Consider the following 24,814-nt stretch of genomic DNA (forward strand, 5'->3'; position numbering starts at 1 on the left):
TGACTGCTTAGACCATGGGCAGACCACTTAATTGAGCAGGTTCTTGTCTTGACTTGAGGGCCACTGCTACCTGTAAAAGGCTAAGACTTTGAATAGAATGTATCCACTGTTTTGATTAATTTCCCTGTAGGTGGGGAAAAAAAGGCCTATAAAACAAAAACACTGAAACACAGAAAATGACAGTTCTTTTATTTTGCTAGCTGAGGGGAAAGTTATAAAATAAAACAGACAACACAGAGCTTTGCAACTTCCTTGGAGAGGCAAGGAACACAGAGATGAACAATGACCAGGCAACAAACACAGGGATCCAGACATGTAAACAAGACAGAACTTCCAGAGAAAGTTATTTTATACATTACAACTTCCAGAATACAGCAGCTCTTGCAGGCTCTAGAGTAAAATGAAGCAAGACTCTTCCAAAACCATCCACACACATTCCGAGCTGTGTCAGAGAAGGCCCCCTCCCGCATCCCAGGCTGGGTGGATGCTGCAGGAGAGGCCAAGACTGGGGCCACCTGGGCTTTGGCTTTGCAGGGCGACTCCACCTGCTCTGTGTTCTCTTTCGAGTTTGCCTTCTCACTCTTTGGCAGACTAGCTCCAGCCCCTGCCTGTCTCTCCCTTTTGACCCACAGCCCTTTCCTGTTCTTAGTAGGAAACCCGGCTAAAGCCAGGGGAGCCTGGCCGAGTCCTTCTAACGGAGTCCTTCTAATGCAGGGGTGGCTCCCTCCTCAGGGGCTCAAGGGCCAACCCTGCCGTTAGAAAAACAGCAAAAAGGCTACAAAGATAACCAGTTAACCATCTCATACTGTCCTCCCTCCAGAAGCTTCTGATGTGTTTGGTTATTACTCTGTCCCATGTTTTTGCTCCTGTCCTAGGGTTTTGACTCAGCCAGGAAAAGGCAGGCCTCGCAGCCTGGCCCTGCACTCTTCCTGTTACTGCCAGCGGTGGGCCCCTGGGCGCATCACAGACTCACAACCCCACCACTGGCCTTAGCCCCACGACCCCAGCCAGACAAACCCTCGGCCTCTGGAATGGTGAGTTGTTCCACCCATGGTCTGTCATCAGGAGGCCAGAGGGCTCTCGGTCACCCGGAGGCTGGCCTTGAAAGGATGCAGGAAGGCCGAATTATAAGGAGGGAAGAGCAGAAGCTGTGACGGGCTGTCCCATCAGGAGGAGAGAACGGGGCGCAGTGCACCCTCCCCCAGGGCTGGAGGGAAGTCTTCGATTAAATATCTGGGGAAAGACGAGGGTGCGGGAGGGCAGCCACCCCACAGCCGAGGCACAGGGGCGGTGTGAAATGTCCAGGATAAACACAACCGCGCGGGGAGGAGAAATTCAGCTCCATCCTCTCTCAAAAGCAGTCGCCATCGGCACCAAAAATATATTAATATCTGTACACTTGTCATCTTTTTAAAAAAGAAATAAAACCTCCTTGGCACCAGTAGTTGATTTCTTAAAAATGAGGTGATACGTGGCAAGGCCTCCTGTGTACGCACGTCCACGGCTGTGCACACGCGCGTGCATCTCCCTGTCAACGAGCAGAGCCCTGCAGCCCTGAGCAAGAGGAACACAGCCGAGTGGGCCAAAGCCAGCTCCTCCACCGCTGGCGTTTACCGGGGTGTCCTTTGTCAGGGCACCCGACTGCCATCCACGGGGAACCAGCTGCCCCTGCCCCGGGGCTGCAGAAGCGAGGGATGAGAGAATCACCTTCCCATACCTCATCTGGGAAGGAAGTCCTATCTCTGGACTCAGCTGCTCCACAAGGAAGGCAGTCCTGGCCTCGCCCTGCCCCACACATCTGCCCAGGCTCAGAGTGGCCTCTGCTCAAAGACACCAGTGCAAATACAAACAGAGGTCAGTAGCGCTAGCCTGAGCAAGCACGCGTGGCCAGCTCCAGGCCTGTCCTCGGGTGCTCCGGCAGGAAGCCGCAGAGGGCGGGCTGGCGGGGCAGCGAGGAGGCGGCCCCCACCCTCTCGGGGCGTCACTGCTCAGACGTGGTGGGCGCCCTGCAGCAGGGAGGTGACGGTGTTCTGCAGGGCCACGGCCACCTTCTTGGAGGTCTTGCGCAGCAGTGGGCTGTCGGGATGGTGCTCCTTGAGGTGGAGGACATGGCCCTCCTGGCTCTCGGACGTGCAGCCGCACTCCTCGCACACGTACAGCTTGGCCCGCCGCTCCTTGTACGCGTACTTCTGCTGCACACCGTGGATCTTCTTGAGGTGGGACTCCAGAGAGCAGCGCTGCGTGAAGGCCTTGTCACACAGGCTGCACTTGTAGGGCCGCACGCCTGCGGGGAGGGTAGCGCGGGCGTCAGGGACCCAGCTCTGGGGCACAGGAGTCCCAGCGGCCTGACAGAGGGGACGAGGAAGTCCGCCCCGAACGCCCCGGCCCCCCGCCATGGCCGTGCAGCTGCTGGGCCTCGCGCTGGGCGGGCCCTCTCACCTGTGTGGGTGCGCACATGCCTCTTGAGGTCGAAGGTGTCGTTGAAGCCCTTCCCGCAGTAGGTGCAGAGGTGCCTCTTGACGTCATTGTGGCACTTCATGTGGCGGTTCAGCATGCGCTGGTAGGTGAAGGCCTTCTGGCAGATGTGGCAGGTGAAGAGGTCTCCACTGGGACCATCCCCCAGTGTCACCTGTGGGCGAGGGCGGTGTGTGTGATAGACACCCAGGAGCTGGGGCTGCAGGTGGCAGATGGGGAAGATGCACTGTGCCAGCCCCCAGCCCCGAGGAGGGGCGCTGCCCACCCAGGGGCCACACCTCTGGGCCGCTGGCTCCCGGAGATGGGGTGGTGGGGCCGGAAGCCTCCTTGGGTCCTCGGTCAGCCTCCTGTTGGGCTCCTGAGTCCCTCTGCGAGGCCCTTCTTTGCCGTCACTAAAGACAGCCGGCCAGCTCCCGACAGAAAGAGGGCAACTCTCCCTGGCAGAAAGCCCCGCTTCGCTGAGCCTGGGCGTCCTCTAGCTGCTGCTCAGTTCTCAGTCTGCGCCTCAGGACGGGGAAGGCTCCACACGCGGTCCTGGTCTCCGCGCCGCCCTCCGAGGCTGAGGCCACCGCTGGGGGCCCGGAGCTGCCTCGCCTCACAGGCCAGCCCAGCCCCGGCCTTTCTTGAGCCTGACATGGTCTAGTCTGAGTCCCTTTGCCACCCTGATGATTCTCTTTATAAAGGTTTTTCATATTCAGGGTAACCGTGCAACACCTCAGGTCTGTTCAGGAATGGAGACGTGGGCTCCAGGCCCTAGCTCTGAACGCTCAGAGGCTGCTTGTGCTTCGTGGTGGCCTCGTCGCTGGCGACGCCACCTGAGCTCCCCGGGCCCAAGGGGCCCCCCCATCACCCATACCGCCTGGCCCTGCGCTGCCCTTGGCACTGGGTAGAGGCTGTGTTGCTCACTGAGCAAGCTGTTTGGGGTCAGGACTCACTTCTCTGGCTCGTCTACGGTCCCGTGCCCTCTGCTTTCCCTCCACGTGCTCCCTAGCTGCTGGGGCTCAAGGGCTGGGAGGAGAGGCCCTTGGGGATCGGGGCGCCGTGTCAGCTCCCCTGTCAGCCGCCCAGCGCATTTCCTGGTGATGCCCGGCAGGTTACAACACCTGGCCTCCACGGGTGAGAGAGGAGGAGCAGCCTTTCCCTGCCAGTTTTCTCCAGTCCCTTGGCTCACAGGAAGCTCCGTGAGAGCCCTTCCACTAGATCACCACTGGCAGCTGCTTCCAGGTTCCAGCACTTTCAGGAATGCAGGCCTCGTGCTCCTGGAAAGCAGGGCCGTTTCCGCCACCCTGTGCTTCTTCCTGCCTCGGCTGCTGAACTGGGGCTCACCAGGCCCCGCCCCAGATGCAAGGCCCTGGGTCGGAAGCGTACACTTAGGCGAGGCAGAGACTGCTGGGCACACGCCTCAGGGGACAGCTGACCACTGGGCAGACCCTAGACCTCACTCTTGAGGCAGCGGAGACGCAGGCCAGGCCAAGGCGCAGAGCCAGGCTCACGCCTCCCCGCTCTTCCAAGGACTTCTGTGTAAGGGCTGCCTCCCCTCAAGGCCAGAAACAAAACTAAACAACCCCCACAAAGGACTCCAAAGGGCTGGACATCTCTTGAACCCTACTGCTTCTCCCCAATGCATGGCATTCTCACTTCAGACTCACTTTTCTTTCCCACCCTGTCTATGCCCCAGGGAGGTTCACATCTGTAGAAATATGGACCCAGATCCAAAGCCAGTCTGCCTAATCTCATTTGGGCCACATCTCGTGGGTGGGACCCATGTGGACCCACGTGCGCTGGGCCTCAGGGACACTGTGAGGGTCAGTACCTTCATCTTGGTGCGCAGAAAGCCGTGGTCTCTGCTCTGCGGGCCTGCCAGACGGCTCATGTCTTCGGAGGGCAGCTGGGCCACCACGCAGGGCCCGGGGGTCACGCTATAGCTGGAGTTCCGAAGGCTCATGTCCAAAGCCAGGGGGCAAGAAGGGGGTTCGGCCACCGATGGCTCTGGTTCCTGGTAGGGCTGTGGCGGACAGAAGCCCAGGCTGACTGTGAAAAGAAGAGCAGCCAGGTGAAGGGCTTGGAAGAGAAAAGGGGACTCTGTGGGGTTTCAGGAGGGCTCCCTGGCAGTGAGCTGGCTGGAACCGCGAGCCACTGTCCCGCCCCTCGCAGGCATGTGGCAGAGCAGGGCTGCCCCCAGCCCACTGCCCGCCGCACCTCCCTCCCACCCCATTAAGGTAATTACAGGTGACGCCAGCCAAGCGCCACGGCCCACAGGCCTGCCCACTGAGTAATTTGTGTCTTAGCGGAACTGGGAGGACCGAACCTGCGCTACCAATTATTCCTCCTGAGTTGTCTGCTGGCTCCACCTGGGCCAGTCCCCCTGGATTCCAGGCCTCATCCACGCTCCCACAGGGACAAAGGGCACCATGGGAAGCCCGGGGTCCCGGGACTCATCGCGGCCCCAGAAGGGTCCTGGTGGTCAGGGCCACTCAGGGACTCTCCTCCAGGCAGATTCAGCCGCTGGTTGTGGGGAACGGGGTGGTCCTAACCCCTCCCTCCTTCAGGCCGGTCTGTCCCGGACACTGCGGCTGTTTGGGGCTCCAGGCTCCCCACTCCTGTGGGCCGAGCCTGGCAGGCAGACAGGTGGGTGGGGCAGAGCAGGGAGGAGGTCAGGGAGCAACAGGTGGATGTGGCCTAACAGTCTCCTGGGCAGCCTGCCTGCCTGTGACGCAAGCCTCCCCCGCAGCAGGGACCGCTCCTCACCGCTCCAAGCTCAGTTCACGGTGGCGCCTAGAGGGCTTGGGCTCCCCCCGGGTAGTGACACCAGCGACAGCGAGCAGACACCTCACACACGGGGGCTTGGACCCCGTCCCAACTAGAGAGGCGGGGAGGTCTCCCGAGTGACAAAGAAGAGACGAGTCTCACACCCCCCAGAGCCAAGGCAAACAATCTAATGTTTCAACTTAGTGTTTTTCCCCCAGAGAGGCTAAGCCAGGAACATTCTCCAAGCCTCAGAAGGAAAACTCAAGAGGGGCACAGGGAGGAAAGGATGAGTGGGCTTCCGGGAGGGGACTCGGGAAGTGGACTTAGGGTTTCAGAACCATGAACAGACCCCTGCGCCGCTGCCCCCTGGCCGGTAAGACAGGACGCAGCGGGTGAGGCTGGAGGCGGAGGGCCGGGACCCGAGGGGGCGGAGGACACACTGATGGAAGAGAGGCAGCTGTGGAGGCACCCCAGTTTCGGGAGAGGCCCCGGCTCTCGCCCCCTCAAAGCACAACAAAGGTCTGACGGGGGAAGAATGTGCTTGCCCGACACCCAAACCCGTTCGGCTGGCACTGGCGCCGTCTGTCTGTCCGTTCGGGGATTCTAATGAGCCACCTCATTCTGGGAGTTGATTCACCAGCGCCTGGCCCTGGCCTGGCCTCTCTCCAAGCCCTGGGCGGCTGGACGTCAGGCCGGAGCTCTCGGGGGTCCCTCCAGTTTTCCCACAGGGACGGGGGCTGCTGAGGGCGGGCGTGTCTGAGAGCTGGCAGCTTCAGCTGATGCCAGCTTACACGGCTGTTGGAGATCCTGCCTGGGAATTCAAAGCTGGATGACAATTTCCATTTCTCAATCCAGGTAGGGATAAATGGGAACCTCTACTCTCTCTCTTTCAGTATCGGGTAGCATGAGCGAGGCTCCCCAGCACTGGAGCTGGGCCACACCGCCTGCACACGGAGCAGTAGACGGAGGCGTGACAGCAGGCAAGGCTTAACTGGCTTGCACCCCAGTGAGTCGTCACTCTTGGCTCCCTTGCTCCACCAGGGTTGGGGGGTGGTGTCCGAGGCCAGGGTTCTGAGATCTCAGCCCGTTTGGGGAGGGACCAGTGCCTGCCTCTCTCATTCCACAGAAACCCCCGAAATGACGGTGCTGGGGAGCCAGGGACACCTGGCCTGCTTCCACGCTGCTTCTACCCCGCGCCAGGGGCAGGTGAGGCCATCAGGGTGGGGTGCTCACCTCCTCCCACCCGCCCCGCCAAACCTGTCTTCCTGCCACCTCCAGGAGCGTGTCCCCGCCACCGCCGCACGCACAGGGAGTGCTCGCCCGCGTGCCGCTCCTCTGGCTGGGTGTCACCGAGTCGCAGGAAGCAGAACTGGTTGGGTCCTGCCGGTGCTGCTCTCTGTCCCCTAATTAGACATTTCCGGCAAGGTGGCGGCCGCTGTGGCTACTCTTCGCCCGCCCACGGCTGAGGAGCGTGGCCAGGCCGCGCCAGCTGGGCCCTCTCCCCGCAGCCTCAGGGGTTTGAGGGCTTTCCTTCTGTCTGCCCAGCTTGCCTCCACCTGGATGAGGGGTTCAGAGCAGCTCCCTCTACCCCCCCAAAAGGCCTTCTCCCTGCTCCTCGGCCTTCAGCAAGTCCCTCAAGCTCCTGGCCCAAATACCAGACAGGGTGCTGGGTCCTCCCCATCCAAGGCCTCAGGCCAGGGCCAGGCTCTCTGGGCAGAGCAGCTGAAGGAGGCGTGAGGACACCCAGCCTCCGCCTCCCAGAGGCTGGGGCTGCGCCGACCTGGGAGCGGGTCGGGGCTCAGCTCAGCCCTGAATCGGGGCGGAGGGAGCCCCAAGTGTCAGCACAGCCCTGGCTGTCAGGCGGCCTTGCACCCTCATCAGGAAGGGCAGGGTTCCCGCACCCATCTCCTCCCGCCCCCAGGTCAGCTAGCAGGGCCTCAAAGGAAGCCAGTGAAACCAACTGCCCGAAGTGGGCAGCCCTGCAAACACAACGGGCCCGTCTCTCAGCCCGTGGTTCCCATCCTGTGAACGCCAAGTGTTCCCCTCAGGCGGGACCTTCCCCCTCCGCCAACCGTTTTTAATACGGAGTCCACAGTGCAGGTCACCCGGCGCACCCCAGCCCTCACTCCCGGGCAGACACCGCGGGACTGGGCAGCATTTGCGTGCTGCCCACCTTCCCTCCCGGGGCAGCACGGGGAGCCCCCTGTGGGAGGCCACGCAACCCCGGCTGAGAGTGAACAGAGTTAAAGAGGAAGCCTGACGTCAACAATGGCCACACTCTGCTCCTGTCCTCCCTGTGCCCAGAGGACTCGTCCTCACCTGCTCTCTTTCTGGGACAAACAGTCTGGCAGGATTCTGCCTCAGGTCACCCAAGCGAGGGACAAAGAGCAAGGGCAGCTTGGGTGACAGCACCCCATGGGACAGCCAGGAAGCCCACCGAGCCCACCCTTCCCACCCGTGGGCTGGCTGCCTACCTTCCCAGCCTTGCTGCACGGAGACCTCACTGCCAACCCTTCCCAGGAATTAGAATAATTACCAGCAGAGGCATAATCGCACCCCAGCTCCACTCCGTCCCACCCCCACATGGGTACGCTGGGGCCCCAAGCTGACTTTCTCAGCCTTCCTATCTCCGCTGGCCCGGAAAGAGAGCTGCCCAGCAACCCGCACGGCCTCCAGGCCCCCCCACCTCAGCCTGGCTGCCTCCCTGGGGAGGGCACGTGCTGGGGAACTGGCAGAAGGGCCCACAGACGCTGTGTCCCAAGCTAGGGAGAGGGGAGAGGCCCCGGGACGCTCATGGCTGGCGCGTGTGCTTCAGCTTCCAGACTCGGTCTGCCCCTCCAGGGCCTTCCCAGCCTTTGCCTATTTCTCTCAGCAGGGGCCAGGAGGACCCCCGCTTCATCCGCGTTCCTGTCTGTTCCTGGAGCTTCCTCTTTGGTCCAGGAGATGGAATTTAGCTCCTGGGTACAGGTGCCTGAGTTCATCCTCAAGAAACCAGCAGCCCTCTCACAGTCAGTACTGACACAACAGGAGAAATGCCAGGGAGATGGGGGCCAGGGGAGCCCAAAGAGGGGGCTTCTTAACCATGAGCCCTTTCAATGCTCCCAGCAGGAGTGGCACCGTCTCCCACCCCACAGCCTTCCAGCCCCTGTGCCCACCTGTGGGCCTTTCCCTCAGCTTTCGGGGGAGATTGACGCCAGGGGACTGAGGGTGGGAAACCTCTAGAACTGTGCCTTAGAGAAGAGGCTGGGGCCCTGGAGTCAGACCTGCCAGGCCAGGGGCCAGACCCTTCAGTCAGTAAAGCCCTTCTTTCCAGGCATTCTTTGCTGCTCTGAGGGTCTCAGAGGTCTGGGGTGGGAAGGTCAGACCTCAAACGCTTCATTCCCCTGCCCTCCCAGTGCCTCTCCCGGGGGACCGGACGGGGTCAATGCTTAGCTGGTCACAACGTGCTGAGTCTGTGGGGTGGGGTGAAGGAAACGTGCCCAGCCGGCTCCTGGGGTCACGGTCCGCTGGTGATGGAATGGCCCAGTCAGGGGACAGGCCACCACAAAACACACTCCCCACTCTCCAGCCATCTGAGGCGCCCGAGCGTAGCCCGAGAACATTCGCTTTCTCATTTCCAAAAACTGTGGGAAAACTTGCTAGTGGGCCACATGGCTTTGAGGGACAAAAGTCAGTTCTTTGACTTCTGCTCTTTGCTTGACCCCACAGGACTGTGCCTGGCAAATTCTCACCTGCATCTACAGGTCAGACCCCACCCTACGTCCAGGGTGGTCCTGCAGGCTGAGCAGCTCCCCTCACCTGGACAGCAGCAGCAGGTGGCACACATCCAGATGCCCTCCTCCGCACCTGCTGGGCCTGCCCCTGGGTGTAGGTACCCCCCACCCCCCGCCACTCCCACCACAGCCGCCAGAACTGCAGTGGGGAAAACCACTAGGACACAAGGCGGCCAATGATTTGAACAAGCGGAATTTCTTTGTCCTTTGTAAAAGTCAACACATGACCTGTTACTGATTGGGATGTGAAATAAAACTAAAAATAACAGCACACTGAGTCTCCAGCAAGGCTCCGCTCACCTTTAACACAGTCCAAGTTCGGTTTATCAGATCCCAAGGAGCAGCTAAGCAGCAAGTCAAACACAGGTGAGGGAGGAGCAGGAGCAAGGAAGGGGGCCCTGGCCCTCACCCTCACCCCTTCCGGACCTGAAACAGCATCAACTCCCTGGGGAACTTGGAGAAGCTAGAAACCGCACAGAGAATCCTGGGCCTGCTCACTTCCCTTGATGTCTCAGTTTCCCCACTGGGATCATCAGGGCTTGGAACATTCCCTCGTCTTAAGGAGGCTGTAGACAGGGGCCAAGGAGCTTGAGACAAGGCTCAGCTGTGAAACACCCTGCCAGCACCCTAGGCCATAGGATCCTGATATCGGTCAGGCCACCGCTCCACTCACTGTCTCCAACCGTGCATTCAGGAGAGAAACTGAGGCAAGAGCCCTCACAGGGCCCCTCACCGCCCTCATTTCGCCACTTGCCTACAAGGCCTGGGGCGGTGCCGGGGAGCCTGCAGATCAAGGGTCAAAGTCGGTTGGTTAATTACAACCTCTCCCCCCTTGGAGGCGCTGGGCAGAGTGTTCAGCGCATCCCTCGCCCCACCCCCCAGGCCTGGGGAGGGGGAGTTCCGAAGGAAACCGGCTCGCTCCCGACCAAAGATTCTGTTGGGGGTGGGGCGGACAGAAGGCTAACAAGGAAGATGCCGCCGGGGCAAGAAACAACTGGGGTTACTCATTCCAAGTTGACTCCGACGCTGTCAAGGCGTCTTCCGAAAATAAACTGGCTGCCCCAGCTTCCCCCAGGCTGGTCCCTGGCTGTGGGATGGGTTCTTTAAACCCCCCTTCAGCTCACTGGTGTCCTCCTCTTCGAGCCTGAAGGAGGCGCGTTTCTAACCGAGGTGAGACCCGATCCCACCTTTGTCTTAAGGGCTGGTCGCGTCTGGCGTTCCCCACGGCTGCGGGCTCCCTGCCTGCCCGACCCCCACGGGGACCTTCTGGCCACCCGCGTTGTGGGGGAAACGGAGAGAGCAATGAAGGTGGCCTAACGCTCTGGGTCTTCTCTTCCATTTTGCACAAACCTCAGCCCAAACTCCAGCTCGCTCCCGGCTCCCCCAAAGTGACACCGCTCCAGTGCCCTCCGCCCGCCTCATAAAAGCCCCGGCTTTCTGGATTTACGACGCGAGAGTGGAGGGTCGCCGGGGCGGTGACACACCCCGTTGCCTCCCCTGCGCCGCGGCTCGGGCCGGTGGAGGGGAGGGCGGCCCCACGCGGGCCCGTGCGCCCCCGCCGGAGCCTGGGAACCGCTGTCCCCCCGCGCCCACCCCCGCCCCTACATGGCCGCTCCTTCCGCCCGCCCTCCCCTCCCCTCCCCTCCCCCCTGCGCCCGGGGTCGGCCGCGCCCGCGCGGGCTAACGGGGCCGCGGCCGCTTAAACATTAAATCGGGCGCCGCTGCTGCGCCGGCCGCCGGGCTCTGCGCCACGGCGCCCCGCACGCCGCCCGCTCGACGGGGCCCGGCGTCCTCTCAGCGGCGCGGGGCTCGGGGCGCGCTGGCCGAGCGCCTCACCTGGCACGTAGATTTCGCCGCGCTCCTCGTCGGGGAGCTCGCTCCAGTTCCTCTTGCACGTGGAGACGCACGGCTTCTTCACCAGAAACGCGCGGGGCATCTTCGAACCCTCCTCGCGCGGCACGGGCCGCTTCCGCAACTAGAGCCGGAGTCGTCCCACCTTTCCCAGGCCGGGCTGGAGGCGGGCGGGGGGTGGCCGGGGTGGGGAGGCGAGTAGGTCGGAGAAGAAGTAACCAAAGCGCCTCGCGTTCCTCCAGGAGGCCGTGCCCGGGACGGCGCGCGCCCGTTTCTGCTCGGCGGAGCTGTTGCGTCCTCCGGTCCCAATGAGGTCCCCTGCAGCCAGGTGCAGCGGCCGGCGGGGAAGCGTCTCCCGGCGCGACTGGCGTCCCTCGCGGCCGCTCGCGGAGTCTTAAAGTGCTAGCCGGCCGGACGGGTTCACGCTTTATTGGCTCGCGGCGGTGTGTGTTGGTGGCTGGGGCGGGGAGGGGGTGATCGGAGCTAATTAGCTTGGAGTGGCCCGGGGAGCGACGGCGCATGCGTTGGGAAATAACGGTGACAACCCACCTATTTGTTACCTGTCGAACCGGTTTCCATTCCGCTGCCGGTGAGGTGGCCTCGCGGCCTGGGCGGGGTGGCCGGGCGGGGGCGGGAGCAGGGCACCCGGCTGCCGGGCCGGCCCGGTTGCCGCCCAGCGGGAGGGCTAGCGTTCGCCAACCGGAGTTTCGGAGAGAGAGCCGACGAGCAGGGGAGGAAGGGGAAGGGGCAACGTTATCCGGCGCTCGCACGCTCCACGGGTGATGAAGTGAAACTCGCCCGACGAGGCCCGGCGCGCCCCGGGCGCCTGGGGAGGCGCGAAGCCGTCGGGCGAGACTGGGCGGCCCGGCCCACACTTGTTGAACCGGGCCTGGGCCCAGGCGGCCCCGGGTCTCAAAGGCCTGGCTGAGCAATTCGTGGCTCAGCCCAGAGGTGTTGGCTGGTCGCCGGCTCCGTGCGGAATGGCACGCGGGGCCGCAGGAACGCGCAGGCGGGTGGACCCGCAGGCCAGGCCGCGCCGGCCGCAATACAAAGCGGAGAGAACCCGCCGGGCCCGGGGCCGCCGAGAGCCCGCCTTTCCGCCGGGCAGGCGTGGAAGGCTTCGTGGAGGAAGGGTCGTTTAAAGCGCTCTGAGTCCGCCGCCTTCCCGAAAGACCCCAGCGCCTTAGCCATTGGGGCTTACCCCGCGCCCCACCCCCAAAGCCCTCGTCTTTGTCCCAGATGGCCCGATTTCGGGTGCAGCAAGACTGGAGGGGAGCGGATGGTGGAGGACCAGCTTCCTTCGCCTGGCTGCAGCCACGGCAGGCAAAGAGCTTGTGTCCTACCCAGGGCTCAGGTTCAGCTTGGGACCCTCACTCCAACCATTCACCATGCCCTGCCCAGGCCCCAGGCCCAGCCTCCTGGAGGGAGCCCCCCGCCCTCCTCAGAAGCACCTGGTGGCCTCCGTGAGGCACAGTAACTGTGACGCTTGCGCCACTGGGCTTCTCTTACCAGCTGACCAGTAAGGGCAGGGGATGGGACCCCTTCCTCTTTTAGCTCCCCTCGCTTCCGCCATGTAAAATAAACTAATATTTCAGAGTCCCGGCTACACAACACACACCTTTCTCACATATTAAATGTTTGCTGAAACAGATTAGGAGGAAATGAATCTGATAAATGAATTCACACAGTTCAAAAGTCAGGAGTCAGAAAAGGAGCAGCCTGCCTATGGTGGACTTTCAGGCATGTAGTGAAAGAAGGTAGTTTTTTAAGAGGGAGGTTCCAGAGGCCCTTAACATCCCCCCACAGAACTTCTGTGGCACACACCCTGGGTGGGTGGGGAAAGGGTGGACTTAGGGGCCAGATGGGCCTCCTCCTCTACATCTTCCTGGAACCCGGGAGTCTGGCCTGCGGAGGAGCTTTCCTTTCCAGCCTGTATTGTCTGTGACCTGAGAATCCCTTGTCTAAGTCCTGGGGCCCTGTTGAGGATGGTGTGAGATCTGGCAGGGGCATTAATGTTCGCCCCCTTCCCCTTCCTTTCCCAAGACTCTGCCTCCCACAGCCCACACTTACCTTGTCAACTCTTACCCTGAACTCTCAGACATCCGATAAATGTTTATTGAGCACCCTGGTTGTACCAGACCTTGACAGGAGCTGGGACACAGTAGGGACTTCGTGGAAACTCTGATGAAGTCTTCATGGATAATGCTGGACACGGGCAGTCCTTTTTATGGGGAAAGAACTCAGATGTCTTCACTTGTGGAAAGAAAGTTCTCCAGTGTACCCAGTGTATAGAATGAGGCCCCGCGAAGGAGAGAGATTTGTCTGTGTTGTCCACGCTGTATCTATAGCATCTGTAACAGTGCCTGGCACATAGTGGGTGTCAATGAATGTTTATTGAATGGATGAATAGCGTATGTTTGTTTTTTAAAAAAAATGCTTTATTTATTGGCAGTGCTGGGTCTTTGTTGCTGCTCGGGCTTTTCGTTGTGGCTTTTCTTGTTGTGGAGCACGGGCTCTAGGTGCTCGGGCTTCAGTAGTTGCTGCACGTGGGCTTAGTAGCTGCGGGTCCCAGGCTCTAGAGCACAGGCTCAATAGTTGCGGCCCACGGGCTTAGTTGCTCCATGGCATATGGGATCTTCCTGGATCGTGGATCAGTGTTCCACTGGCAGGCAGATTCTTCACCACTGAACCACCAGGGAAGCCCCTAGCCTATGTTTCTTGACTCGTGTGACACAGCCTTTCCTGTTCCAACTTTTGCTAGAGGCATAAATGCAGAGCTGACTTTTTTTATTATTATTATTATCATAAGGAAAACTATAATGTCAGTTCAGTGACAAAAGGCAGCTCTCTGAAACTGAGGGCGCCATGGAGAATGTGACTGTCTACAGTGCCAGTGGCAAGCATGTCGTTCAAGCACAGAGACCCAGTGGTGCCACTTCCGTCCATTTGGGAACTGGAAATCGAAATTTGTGTGTGAAATCTACCAGTTTTTATCATTTACTTATGGCTTCACTGTGTGGCTTGCAGGATCTTGGTTCCCCAATCAGGGATCGAACCCAGGCCCTCAACACCAAAAGCTTGGAGTCCCAACCACTGAACCGCCAGAGAATTCCTTGAAACCTACCAGTTTTTAAACATTGACTTCAGCTTAAAAAAAGAAAAAGAAATGAGTCAAATAAAATACATTTGTGGGGCGGATTTGACCTATGGGCTGTCAGTGTGTGGCTTCTGGTTCATGGGCTCTGGTTCTAGTTCATCTAGAACTAGGCAGTATATGTGAACTTGGGTAAACACCGAACTGTGAGCTCCGTAAGGGCAAGTGCCTTCTGCTCTGTTCATACAGCACCGGTTCAATATCACTCTCTCCTTCCTTAATTCAGTCAACAAATGTTCATTGAACACCTACTATATGCTAGCACTGGGTATCCTGTGATGCAAGGCAAACAAAGATGGAAACGATTAGTGTGGTGCAGGACATTCCGTTAGTGGTGGATGGTGACAGGCAGTTCAGTTCAGTCACTCAGTTGTGTCTGACTCTTTGCAACCCCACGGACTGCAACACACTAGGCTTCCCTGTCCATCACCAATTCCCAGAGCTTGCTCAAACTCATGTCCATCGAGTTGGTGATGCCATCCAACCATCTCATCCTCTGTCACCCCTTCTCCTGCCTTCAGTCTTGCCTGGCATCAGGGTCTTTTCCAGTCCTTCGAATCAGATGGCCAAAGTATTGGAGCTTCAGCTTCAGCATCAGTCCTTCCAGTGAATATTCAGGACTGATTTCAGGTGACAGGCAAGGGGCACTGAGATCTGAATTCGAGGTAGGAGCCAGCTGTGCAGAGCAGGGAAGAGCATGAAGTGTAGATGGATCAGATGGCTCAATGGCCCCAGAACAGGAGGTGTCTGTGTGTGATGAACTGAAGGGTGGCTGGATCGTGAGAGGATGGGAGGGTGTAAGGTCTGAGCTTGGAGAGGCAGGTCTGCCATGTCATGTGAGGCTCAGGGCGATGGGCAGCCTTGGGGTCTGTGATGGGGAGAAGGGAGTGCATCGACAGGGGAGGGGAGCTGAGGGTGGCAGTGGGGAGATCAGCGAGGAAGCCACTGTCATGGTCCAAGCAGGAGGGGATGGTGGCCTGGGCTGGCTGCAAAACGAGCCACGAGTGCTGATTCCAAGTGTCCTCAGCAGACCTGTCTCTTTGGTACAGTGGACAGGGGTGTGAGGAGACAGAACCCCAACAGGCAAGTAAGGACCATGCTCCCCAAAGACTGGTGGCTGGCACCCATCTTCAGTGCTTGGTTCCCATCCTGAGCAGCTCTGGGGAGAGCCAGGGCAGGAGTCGGATGGAGAAGTTTTAACCCCTTCCTGTTCTCAGAGAAGGCTTCTGGGAGGAACTGGGAGGGGGTGAGGGTGGGGTTTAGGCTTAGAGGCATGGTGGCTGGAGATGGAAGAGCTTCCAGAAGCTGTGCTGAGAAAACAGGCAGAACACTGGTCCTGGAGTCGGGCTGCCCCAGCCAGGGACTTGGGCTAAGCCACATCTGTACGGAGGGCTCCAAGTTCCAACCCTGCTGTCAAGAGATGCTTCTGATTCGCTTTGGCCGGGGGGACTAGCAGCTCTTGAGAATGGACTCAGCCTTAAAGCAGACTGCTGGTGCTCGGGCCGCTGAGGCCTCTGCCTGGCTCAAATAGCGGCCTTTCCAGCCCTGTTTGACAGGAGCCCCGAGGACGCTGCAAAGCCCCTGGCAAGCTATGAAGTGCAGCACCGACGCTGCCATCGCTTGCTGAGTTTTGTCCTGTCAGTTTCCAGGGCACCTGGAATCTGCCCACACCTCACTCTCCGTGTTTCCCACTCCGATCCTTGGGAACTGAATGGAGTCCTTGGGGCCCAGCGTGCTCTGGCCCTGCTGGCCTCTTGTGTGCCCGCCACGCTGTTGGCTCTCTGGCCACTGAACTGGCCAAAGCTGGTTCCCAGCTCAGGCCTCTCCTCCGCTGCTCCTTCTGCCCCAAGGCATTTCCCCACTTGATGACTGGCTCTCTCTGCTCACTCAGGTTTCAGCCAGACATGCCCTCTTCTAAGAAGCCTCTCTGAGCGCCCCAGCTAAATCCTTGTCCCACCAGTCACTTCTGTCCCATTACCTTATTTTATTATTCTTTTTTGTAGCATCTCTTTCCATGAAATTTTGATTTGTCTTGTCTGTTCCATTCTCCCCCAGTGTAAGTTCTGTACATGAGGGGCCTCTTTTAACATCATTTTTAGTAGCTTTATTTAGATATAGTTCACATACCCATAAAATTCACCCTTTCAAAGTGTACAAGTCAGTGAGTGGGGTTTTGTTTTGTTCTTGGCCATGCTTGTAGGACCTTAGTTCCCCCAGCAGGGATTAAACCTGCACCTTCAGCAGTGAGAGCACAGAGACCTACCACTGGACCAGCAGGGAATTCCCTGTGGGTTTTAGTATCTGCACAGAGCTGGGCAGTCGTCACCACTGTCTTCAGAAACACTTTCATCACCCCCTAAAGAAACCCCCTACCTGTTAGCAGCCACTGTCCGTTCCTTGCACACCCCAGCCCCTGGTACCCATGGCTCTGCTCTCTATGGATTTGCAAATTGATGTGCTCTTTTTTTACATAAATAGTTTTTTAAGTTTTTATTTATTTTTTAACTGAAGGATAATTGCTTTACAGAATTTTGTTGTTTTCTGTCAAACCTCAGCATGAATCAGCCATGCTGCTGCTGCTAAGTTGCTTCAGTCGTGTCCGACTCTGTGCGACCCCATAGACGTCAGCCCACCAGGCTTCCCCATCCCTGGGATTCTCCAGGCAAGAACACTGGAGTAGGTTGCCATTTCTTTCTCCAATGCATGAAAGTGAAAGTGAAGTCGCTCAGTCATGTCCGACTCTTATCGACCCCATGGACTGCAGCCTACCAAGCTCCTCCGTCCATGGGATTCTCCAGGCAAGAGTACTGGAGTGGGGTGCCATTGCCCTCTCCTGAATCAGCCATAGGTATACACATATCCCCTCCCTTTTGAAGCTCCCCGATGTGCTCTTTTTAAAGCGCTTCGGAATCGCTAGTCCTAGGGCTGTGAGGATGGGTTATCTCCCATTTCACAGAGGAGAAAACCATGACTCAGGACCCCTCTGGAAACGGACTTTCCCTATTTTAAGCCTTCTGTCTCATGTCTCCCCAGAACTGGGCTGCCCTGAGGAGGATGGAAACAGTAGAAAGAGAAGAAATGAGTGGGGGGATGGAGTGGGGAGTTCCCTGCTGCAGCCCACACCCGGGGCCTCTGGGCTGGGAGGTCACTCTTAGGGGTGGGCTTGCTGACTGCAGATTCAGTGCTGGTGGACTGAGCTCAGTGTAATGCCTGGCCTGTGCCAGGGGCAGTACCAGCAGCCCCCTCCCATGGGAGCAGACACCTGGGCAGGCAGGTGAAGGCGGAGAGTAGCCGCCCTGAGTGGCGGGCCAAGTCAGGGGTAGCACAGGGCTGTTGCCTGAAGGCTGGACGCCACCTTTTAGGAGCTCTGTGACTTTGAGCAAGTGACTACACCCGGCTGGGCCTCCCTTTCCTTCTCTGTGAATGGACCCCATCCTCAGGTCCCCACCTCCGTGAATCCATGCAGGTGCTCCCACCATAGTACCCAGAAGCACAGCGCCAGGAGCTCCCTCCCTCCAGACCCTGGGCCCCAAGGAGCCAAGGCTTTGAAAGACTGGTGGCTGTCAGGCAGAGCGGGGGCCAGAGCCAGCATCCTATTTCCTGACCCTTTGAAGCCTGGCTCCTCCACTGTAAAAAGGGGCTTAATAATCATTCTTCCCTCCCTGTAAGTGGTGAGGGCTGGGCATGTGCAGTTATCAGCACCCTCTGGGCCTCAGACAGGGAAACCAGACTGGCTCCTTGTTACCCCCAAGCTGCCTTCCCTCCCAGGGCTGCTGTCATCCCGGCCTCTTTCATCTTAGACTTAATTAGCCGACAGCCCCACCCTGCAGCCTCCCAGGCAGGAGTCATCACTCCCATTTTATAGGTGGGGAAACTGAGGCACCTAGAGGGAAGTAGTGTGGGGCTGCCGCCTATGAGTCAACTGTGGAGCCGGGGCCTAGAGGAGCTGGGACTAGGTTTTCCAGCTGAACTTGTCCTTTGGGGTGGATCTGCCTGGCACCCTGGGCACCCAGAAAGCCTCTTCTCCAGCTCTCTACCCCACCACTCCCTACCACCTCTCCTCTGGAGGGCAGCGGGATGGGAATAGGGAGGGGCCTGCCAAGCCTGGGGCAAGGAGAGAAACCAGTTGGGGGCAGCTAGAATGGGGGCTCAGGCCTGTTTCATCTTCAAAGCAGGCTAATTAGAGCCTGGGGCGTTTCTCAGACCGGTGGGCTGTGGGTGTGGGGTCTGGACACCTGCGGTTCTGTGCCCTGGAAACCGGCGGTCAGTGGGGCCTCTGCAGCCTGGACCCCGGACCCAGGAGAGGCTGCTAGGTGAGCCCCCGGCTCAGCCTCCTGAGTGCCCCCAAAAAGCCCTGGTCCAGCCGTCTGGAAGTCAAGGTACTGGGCTCGGGCACTGCTTGACCCCAGATCTGCGGCGTAAGGCCTCAGTTTCCCGGTCCGTGCTAAGCGTCCTAGGAGCCCCGTGATCCGCCGGGCCTTGCCAGTCCGCACGTCTGCATCCCGTTGTCTTCCTGCTTCATTGCAGCTGGTGACTTGGCCCCGCCAGCTTTACCCTAGCCGACCGTCGGCACGGCCTCCGGCAAAGGTCAACAGCTTCCGCCTGCCTCGTTCCGGCGCCGGCTCCGCGCCCCCAAGCCGAGCGGGTGGGGGGCCCGGGGCTGGCGTCGGGGAAGCGAAGCCAAGTCCTGCGGCGCCTGCCCGACCGGTTCCGCCAGGCCCGCGGCCGCCCGGGACTGCACCTCGCACACCCCCCAGCGGCCACACCGAGAGCCCCAAGTACTCATGATCCACATCACCCCCTGAGCCTGCGGGCGCTGGACTAGGGTGCGCTGCACCCAGGCGCCGGCGCGGGGCGCGCGGGTTGCCATTCTCGGCATCCCGGCAGGCGCGCGGGCCCCCGGCCGCTGGCCACCTGAGCTCCCCGAGACTGCAGTCGGCGCGCCCACGGGGACCCGGGCACCGGGAGCCCGGGCCCACCCAACTCCACCGCCTCTGCCTGGGCCTGCGGCGGTTTCGGGGAAGGGGGGCCTGCGCAGAGCGGGACAGTTACTCAGCCCCAGCGAAACCGGCGAGTCGGCACCTGCCGGCCGGGAGGGCGGGGGAGGTGGTGGCCCCGTTACGGCCCCGCCCCCGCGCGGGGCCCGCCCCGTCTCGGCCGCCCACGCGCCGTGCGCCCCGCCCCGTGCCGCCAGCCCGGAAGGAGCCGGTCGGCCCTAGCGCCAGCGTCAGCTGAGTCAGGCAGGGTGAGAGGGCTGGCCCGTTACCGCGGGCGCCGGGGGCCGGGGCGGTGCTGTGGTTTCGGTGCCGGTTGCGGGCAGGTGGCCTAATGAGCTCTCGGCACGCACCCCGCGCCAGCGGCCCGCCCGGCACCCCCGCCCTTGCTCCCCGCGCTCTTACCCCGCGGGGACCCTGGCGGCCCGCCCCAGCGTCACCCCTGAAGCCTCTGGGTTTCATCTCGGGACCCGGGTGCCGGGTTCCCGCTGGTGTCTGAGGGCGGCCCCTTCGGGGTCCGCGCAGCGGCTCGCGCGCCCTCTAGCGGCCCTGGGGCCCCTGCGCGGCCCTGGGCCGCACGTCTGACCCTCCTCCCTCGCCTCTCTCTGCAGGGATCTGTGTGCCCGACCATGGGGCCCCTCGGCCGGGAAACCTGGGCCCAGCGCCTGGGCACCTTCCGGGCCAGCCCGTCCGCCTTCATGGCAGGTCCCGAGGGTGAGGATCTGGGTCGTGACCTGCTGAGCGACTTGAGGAGTGAGAAGCTGAGCGAGCCGATGAAGGTAGGCCCCCCTGCCCGAGCCCTGGTCCCAGGTGTTTATCCCAGCCCACCGTGTCCTGACCCTCAACTTCGTGATGCCCACCCCACGCCCTCCCCCATCTCCAGGTTGCCCTGCTGGCTCTGAGCTTGGAGTACCCAGACCAGCTGTGGCCGGACGCCCCTGCAGCCGAAGCAGCCGCCACGTCTCTGTTGGACACTCTGGTCCTCCTACCCCCGCGGCCCTCAGCTCTGCGGCGGCCCCTGCTGCTGGCGGCCACCACAGCCTTGGCGGCAGGAGGTGCGCTGAACCCCGCCTCGGGAGCCTCCGGTCGGCTCCTGCCCCTGCTACTGGGCTTGGCCTCGGGTCGCGATCTGGGGCGAAGCTTCTGCCCTGCCTCGGAACAGCGCCCCCTTCAGGCCACAGCGTGGGAGTGCCTGCGGGAACTGGAGAGCTGCCGGCCCGGGCTGCTGGGGGGCTGCCTGGGGCTGCTGCGGGCCCTGCTGGGACGCGAGGGCCCGGCCCAGCCCCTCAGCCTGCTGCTGGCACTTGCTCTGCGAAACGCCTTGGTGATACAAGCCAGGGCCGGGGCTGGCCTGCAGGGCCTACTCACGGCTGGGGAGTCTTCCATGGAGGGTGGCCCCTGGAACTGGATGCTAGCTGAGGAGGGTGAGGTCCACCTTCAGCCCCAGGCACCCAGTTGGCCGGCGGCTGAGGAGGACGAGTGTGGCCTTGCGGCGCTGGAGCTCAGTCCTGAGGAGGCCCGGGAGCTGCGGGCCACTGTGGCCCAGCTTCTGGACGCCTCCTACCTGCTCACTCCTGTGGCCCAGGCCCAGCTTCTGTGGCTCCTGGGCTGGGCCCTGCAGGGTCTTCGGGGACAGCCACCAGTGCTCTTCAAGCCACAGCTGGTACGGCTGCTGGGCACAGCCCAGCTGACACTGCTGCACGCCGTGCTGGCTCTGAAGGCGGCCTTCGGCGAGGCCCTGTTCACAGCCCAGGACGAGGCCTTGCTGCTTCGCCGGCTCACCTTGGCTGCTCAGCACCCGGCCCTGCCGCTGCCCACCCATCTCTTCTACCTGCACTGTCTCTTGAACTTCCCTGAGAACTGGCCGCTAGGACCCACAGGGGAGGAGGCCGCCCCACTGTTGTTGGGGTCCCAGCTCTGCCGTGGCCTCCTGCCCAGCCTCCTGCATGAGCCGATGGCCCTCCTGGCCCGCCTGCACCTGCTGTGTCTGCTCTGTGTGGAAGACGAGGAAAAGGAGGGAAAGGGCCAGGATCGGAGTCCCCGGCACTATCTGGAGGAGCTCCTGGCTGGCCTGCGGCAGAGGGCGGCCCTGGACGGTGGCCCCCGGGCCTTGGCTACTCTCTGCTTCCAGGCCTCATACCTAGTTGCTCACTGCCTGGCTGGGCAACCTGTGGTACTGATACCTTTGACCCAGGGACTGGCCCAGTTGTACCAAACCCGGCCTGCACTGGCTCCCCATTTCGTAGATCTCTTGGATCACGTGGGCCCTGAGCTGCAGGAACCCTTGAGGGTGGCCTTGCGACAGGAGGTGGTGTCCAGGCCAGGCAGAGAGGAGGCCCTCCGTTGGCACCTGCAGATGCTGGCCAGGGTGGCAGACGGGGATGCCCAGAGTGCCACCCTCAGCTTTCTGCGGGCTGCAGCCGCCCACTGCACAGACTGGGGCCTCCAGCAGGCCCTGCTGCGGGTCTGCCGGGCCCTGCTGCGGGCAGGCGTTGGGGGAGGCCTGGCGGATTTGCTGCAGGAGCTGGCCAGGCAACTGGAGGACCCTGATGGGCAGGACCATGCGCGCCTCTACTACATCCTCCTGGCCCACCTGGCAGGGCCCAAGCTGGGGGTGGCCCTGGGGCCCTCCCTTGCTGCACCCGCACTGGCCTCCTCACTGGTGGCCGAGAACCAGGGCTTTGCTGCAGCGCTGATGGTGCAGGAGGCTCCTGCCCCGATTCGGCTAAGTGTGGGTCCTCGCAGAGCCGAGGGCGCAGTCCCGGTGCTGCGGCTCCAGGTGGAGGTGCTGGAGCCAGTGTATTCTCTGGAGCTGCGCTTCCGTGTGGAAGGACAGCTCTACGCACCCTTGGGGGCTGTCCACGTGCCCTGCCTGTGCCCCGGCCGCCCCACCCGCCCTCTGCTCCTGCCTCTGCAGCCCCGACGCCCGGCTCCTGCGAGACTGGCTGTGCGTGCCCTGTATAGCACACCCAGTGGCCTCACCTGCCATGCTCACCTGCCACCCCTGCTTGTGGCCTTCGCTGACCTCTTCCTGCCTTTCCCCCAGCCCCCCGAGGGGGCCCAGCTGGACTTCTTTGAGGAGCTCTGGGACTCCTGCCTACCGAAGGGCACCGAGAGTCGCTTGTGGTGCCCTCTCGGGCCAGAGGGGCTGGAGGCCTTGGTGTCCCGCCACCTGGAGCCCTTTGTGGTGGTGGCCCAGCCCCCCGTCAGCTACCTTGTAGCCATCCGTCTGCCCCCGGACTCGAGGTTGCTGCTGCGGCTGGAGGCAGCCCAGGCGGACGGAGTGCCTGTGGCCCTGCGGACTGACGACTGGGCCGTGCTGCCCCTGGCGGGGGACTACCTCCGTGGGCTGTCAGCGGCTGGCTGAGCCCCGGAGCCAGGCTGGGGTGGGGGTGCAGGAACCCCCTTTGCAGGCTCTTGCCCAGGAAGGGTTTCTGAGAACCAGGACACAGCACTGTGGCTCCTTTCTTTAAAACACACAAAAAATTACATTTGCTAACAGCACTGACTGGTTTGTTTCCTTTTGGGACCTGACTCGGGGCAGGCATCTGGGATGGGGATCAGAGGCTCTAGGAGAGCTTCCAAGCTATGAAACCCCCAGACTGCAGGACATCAACCTTCCTTCCTGCCCAGATATGCCTAGCATTGTCTAGAATCCCTGCCCAGGAGGTGGAAGAAAAAAAAAGCCACATCTTTGCTTCCCAGAGAGGGAAAATCCTTGCCCCAACCACCCAGCAACTTAGGAATGGAAATGAAGCTGAGCTTGGACCTGACCTGTGAGCCAGTGCTTTTCAACTCCAGAGCTTTGCAAGATCCCTACACCCCGAGCTTAGTTTAGCTGGGATGGTGGGCCAATGGGAGAAGCAGTGAGAGGAAGCTGCAGCAGCCTGGTGCTCCCTGCCCTAGGGAAGGGGTTCCTAGGCTGTGTTGATTGGAGCCAACTCGGAAGGATCTGGTAGTAAGGTTTGGGGGCTGATGGAACGGACCTCCCATGATCTGGGCTGAAATTAGGATGACTGCCTTACTGCAGCCTTCCAGGCTCCTCAGTCCATGGGATTCTCCAGGCAAGAATACTGGAGTGGGTTGCCATGCCCTCCTGCAGCGGAAATTCCCGACCCAGGGATAAGCCCACTCTGTGGACCTAAGAATCTTGCCAGGTAAGGAGACAGTTCCCCTAGTCCTCTTTCCAAATATGCAAGATACTTAGAGTTCAGATGTATTGAGGCCAACTCTGCTACTAGTCACCAAGCTGTTTTCCGCACACATTGCCTCACTTCATCCTTGCAACAGCTCAGCAGGGCCCCACAGATGAGGAAATCTGTAGGCCAGAGGGGTTGAGTGATTTTCCTACAGTCACCCAGCTGGTTGGTAATCATGTTTTGTCATCGTGGAGCAGGTTTCCATTACCACAGGGCCGCGTCCCCACCCCTCCCTGCCCTGGATGTTCCCCAGAGGCTGCAGGAGCAGCAGTCGTGAGTGCTGGGTGGAGAATGGCCAGAGGCTTGGGCCTTACTGCTCTGGGAAAAGGGGCTCTTTGGCCCCTGCCTCTTGGGCACCCAATCTTCCCCTCCTGTTTGGGGTGGGCGAGGGAAGGAAAGAAGGGCTCAGGACAAGTGGGGCTGTTGCAGAGCTGGTCAGGAGGAGGTCTGTCCCAAGCTGGAGCTGCTGCAGTAACTTGACATGTGATCTGGGCAAGCCATTGCCAAACCAGTAAGTGTTCAGTTCCAGGAAACAGAAGCCAAGTCTGCCAATGTTGAAGAGTGTCTGGAGTAGGTTAGAGCTTGGACTAGGGAAGAGACTGGAAGTTGTCTATAGGATTTTTGAAACACGACCTTTGAAACACGTCAATTCTGGGGAGCAAAGAGGTGGAAGGGAAGGGATTATGCTTTGGCATTTGAGTATAAAAGGGGAAACAAATGGAGAAATTTCACAAGTTCCGCAAGACAAAAGAACAAGATCAGAGGACCCACGCTCCTCCCCCGCTCAAAACAAACAAATCCTTCGAAGTGTCTGGACTTTTCAGTGTTGACAGAAGAGGGCGCACTAAACTAGGGCTCTTAAAAAATACCTAGCCCCACAGGACAGAACAAGAAAAAGATTAACAGGTTCATACAGAGTTATTGCAAAATATGAGAAAACGAATTTCGTGACATATCTATGAAGCCCAACTCACACACATTGCTGAACAAAAATATCCAGGAAGGAAAAGAAAGCTGTAATATAACACTCAGAACTAAAACAAGCATTTGAAGGCATGCAAAGCCACCTAAGAAATTTAAAAAGCCAAGACAAAATGAAGAGAGAGAGTTGATTGAACTGGAGGCAGGAGGTAAGCAGGTGGAGTTCATTCCGTGTGGGCAGAAACTCCAAAAGATCAATAGGACAGTTGAGAGAGGAGGCTGGATGGGCCCTGCCCAGATAAAATAGAAAAGAGGTCCCATATTTCTCATTCTTGAAGTCAAAAGGACCTTCCTGACTAGAAAGCTCCTTGGAGATCCAAAGGGGAGTGATGCTAAGGCTACCTTCCAGGCTACCCACTGGAATCCACTTTGGCTGAGATGTGAGTGGACACAAGAGAGGATCCTGAGATATACCACAAACGGACTCAGAACCACACAAATCGAAATGATGGATCAAAGGAAACCCAGAAGAAATGCCCCATAAAAGTGATTCAAACTCCCATCAGGTGCTACTGTCTTTCTGAGCCCACCTGAGTGTCTATGCACACGTACCACTCTCATTTCCTCCTAAAAAACACTTCACTTGTTTCACTACTTTCTGTTTTTGTGGGAATCCATTTCTGCAAAGCTAAAGGGCCA

The 24,814-nt window shown here is 60.2% G+C and overlaps 2 protein-coding genes and 1 long non-coding RNA gene across 10 annotated transcripts; 2 read left to right on the forward strand and 1 right to left on the reverse strand.

Moving 5' to 3' along the window:
- Positions 1-168: 168 nt before the first annotated feature.
- OVOL1 (ovo like transcriptional repressor 1) lies at positions 169-11,248 on the reverse strand. 5 transcript variants are annotated; one of them, XM_086384833.1, is made up of 5 exons: positions 10,206-10,539; positions 9,718-9,733; positions 4,289-4,536; positions 2,440-2,629; positions 175-2,284 (listed from the first exon to the last, which is right to left on the reverse strand). In XM_086384833.1, the coding sequence occupies exons 1-5, from the start codon at positions 10,416-10,418 to the stop codon at positions 1,989-1,991; spliced, it is 963 nt and encodes a 320-aa protein (XP_086240959.1). In that variant the 5' UTR covers positions 10,419-10,539; the 3' UTR covers positions 175-1,988. The 5 variants fall into 5 exon arrangements, with proteins under 5 accessions (XP_086240955.1, XP_086240957.1, XP_086240956.1 ...); XM_086384829.1 differs by lacking the exons at positions 9,718-9,733; positions 10,206-10,539 and adding an exon at positions 10,833-11,248 and having other exon boundaries at positions 169-2,284; positions 4,289-4,506; XM_086384831.1 differs by lacking the exon at positions 10,206-10,539 and having other exon boundaries at positions 169-2,284; positions 4,289-4,506; positions 9,297-9,887.
- On the forward strand, positions 5,938-9,267 carry LOC147341870 (uncharacterized). Of its 3 annotated transcripts, none has more exons than XR_015157939.1 (4): positions 5,938-6,078; positions 6,350-6,429; positions 8,096-8,231; positions 8,932-9,267. It is a non-coding gene; the product is annotated as an uncharacterized LOC147341870 (long non-coding RNA). The 3 variants fall into 3 exon arrangements; XR_015157941.1 differs by having other exon boundaries at positions 8,096-8,190; XR_015157940.1 differs by having other exon boundaries at positions 8,099-8,231.
- On the forward strand, positions 9,933-22,499 carry AP5B1 (adaptor related protein complex 5 subunit beta 1). 2 transcript variants are annotated; one of them, XM_086384827.1, is made up of 3 exons: positions 9,933-10,166; positions 19,607-19,774; positions 19,879-22,499. In XM_086384827.1, the coding sequence occupies exons 2-3, from the start codon at positions 19,625-19,627 to the stop codon at positions 22,360-22,362; spliced, it is 2,634 nt and encodes an 877-aa protein (XP_086240953.1). In that variant the 5' UTR covers positions 9,933-10,166; positions 19,607-19,624; the 3' UTR covers positions 22,363-22,499. The 2 variants fall into 2 exon arrangements, with proteins under 2 accessions (XP_086240953.1, XP_086240952.1); XM_086384826.1 differs by lacking the exon at positions 9,933-10,166 and adding an exon at positions 19,194-19,246.
- Positions 22,500-24,814: the final 2,315 nt, after the last annotated feature.

This window comes from Bos grunniens, chromosome 29 (genome assembly GCF_055505025.1).
Source record: "Bos grunniens cultivar Pamir isolate PY7600 chromosome 29, Bosgru_T2T1.0, whole genome shotgun sequence".
In the NCBI taxonomy this organism is placed as follows: Eukaryota; Metazoa; Chordata; class Mammalia; order Artiodactyla; family Bovidae; genus Bos; species Bos grunniens.

Bases quoted from the DNA above. Each gene is read 5' to 3' on its own strand.
- OVOL1 (XM_086384833.1), bottom strand. From the start codon at position 10,418: ATGAGGCGGGCGGAGGGCACTGGAGCGGTGTCACTTTGGGGGAGCCGG. The intron at 2,630-4,288 runs GTACTGACCCTC...CCTCGCCCACAG, and splicing joins TTCTGCGCACCAAGATGAAG to GTGACACTGGGGGATGGTCC. The intron at 2,285-2,439 runs GTGAGAGGGCCC...CCCTCCCCGCAG, and splicing joins GCATGTGCGCACCCACACAG to GCGTGCGGCCCTACAAGTGC.
- AP5B1 (XM_086384827.1), top strand. From the start codon at position 19,625: ATGGGGCCCCTCGGCCGGGAAACCTGGGCCCAGCGCCTGGGCACCTTC. The intron at 19,775-19,878 runs GTAGGCCCCCCT...CCCCATCTCCAG, and splicing joins AGCTGAGCGAGCCGATGAAG to GTTGCCCTGCTGGCTCTGAG.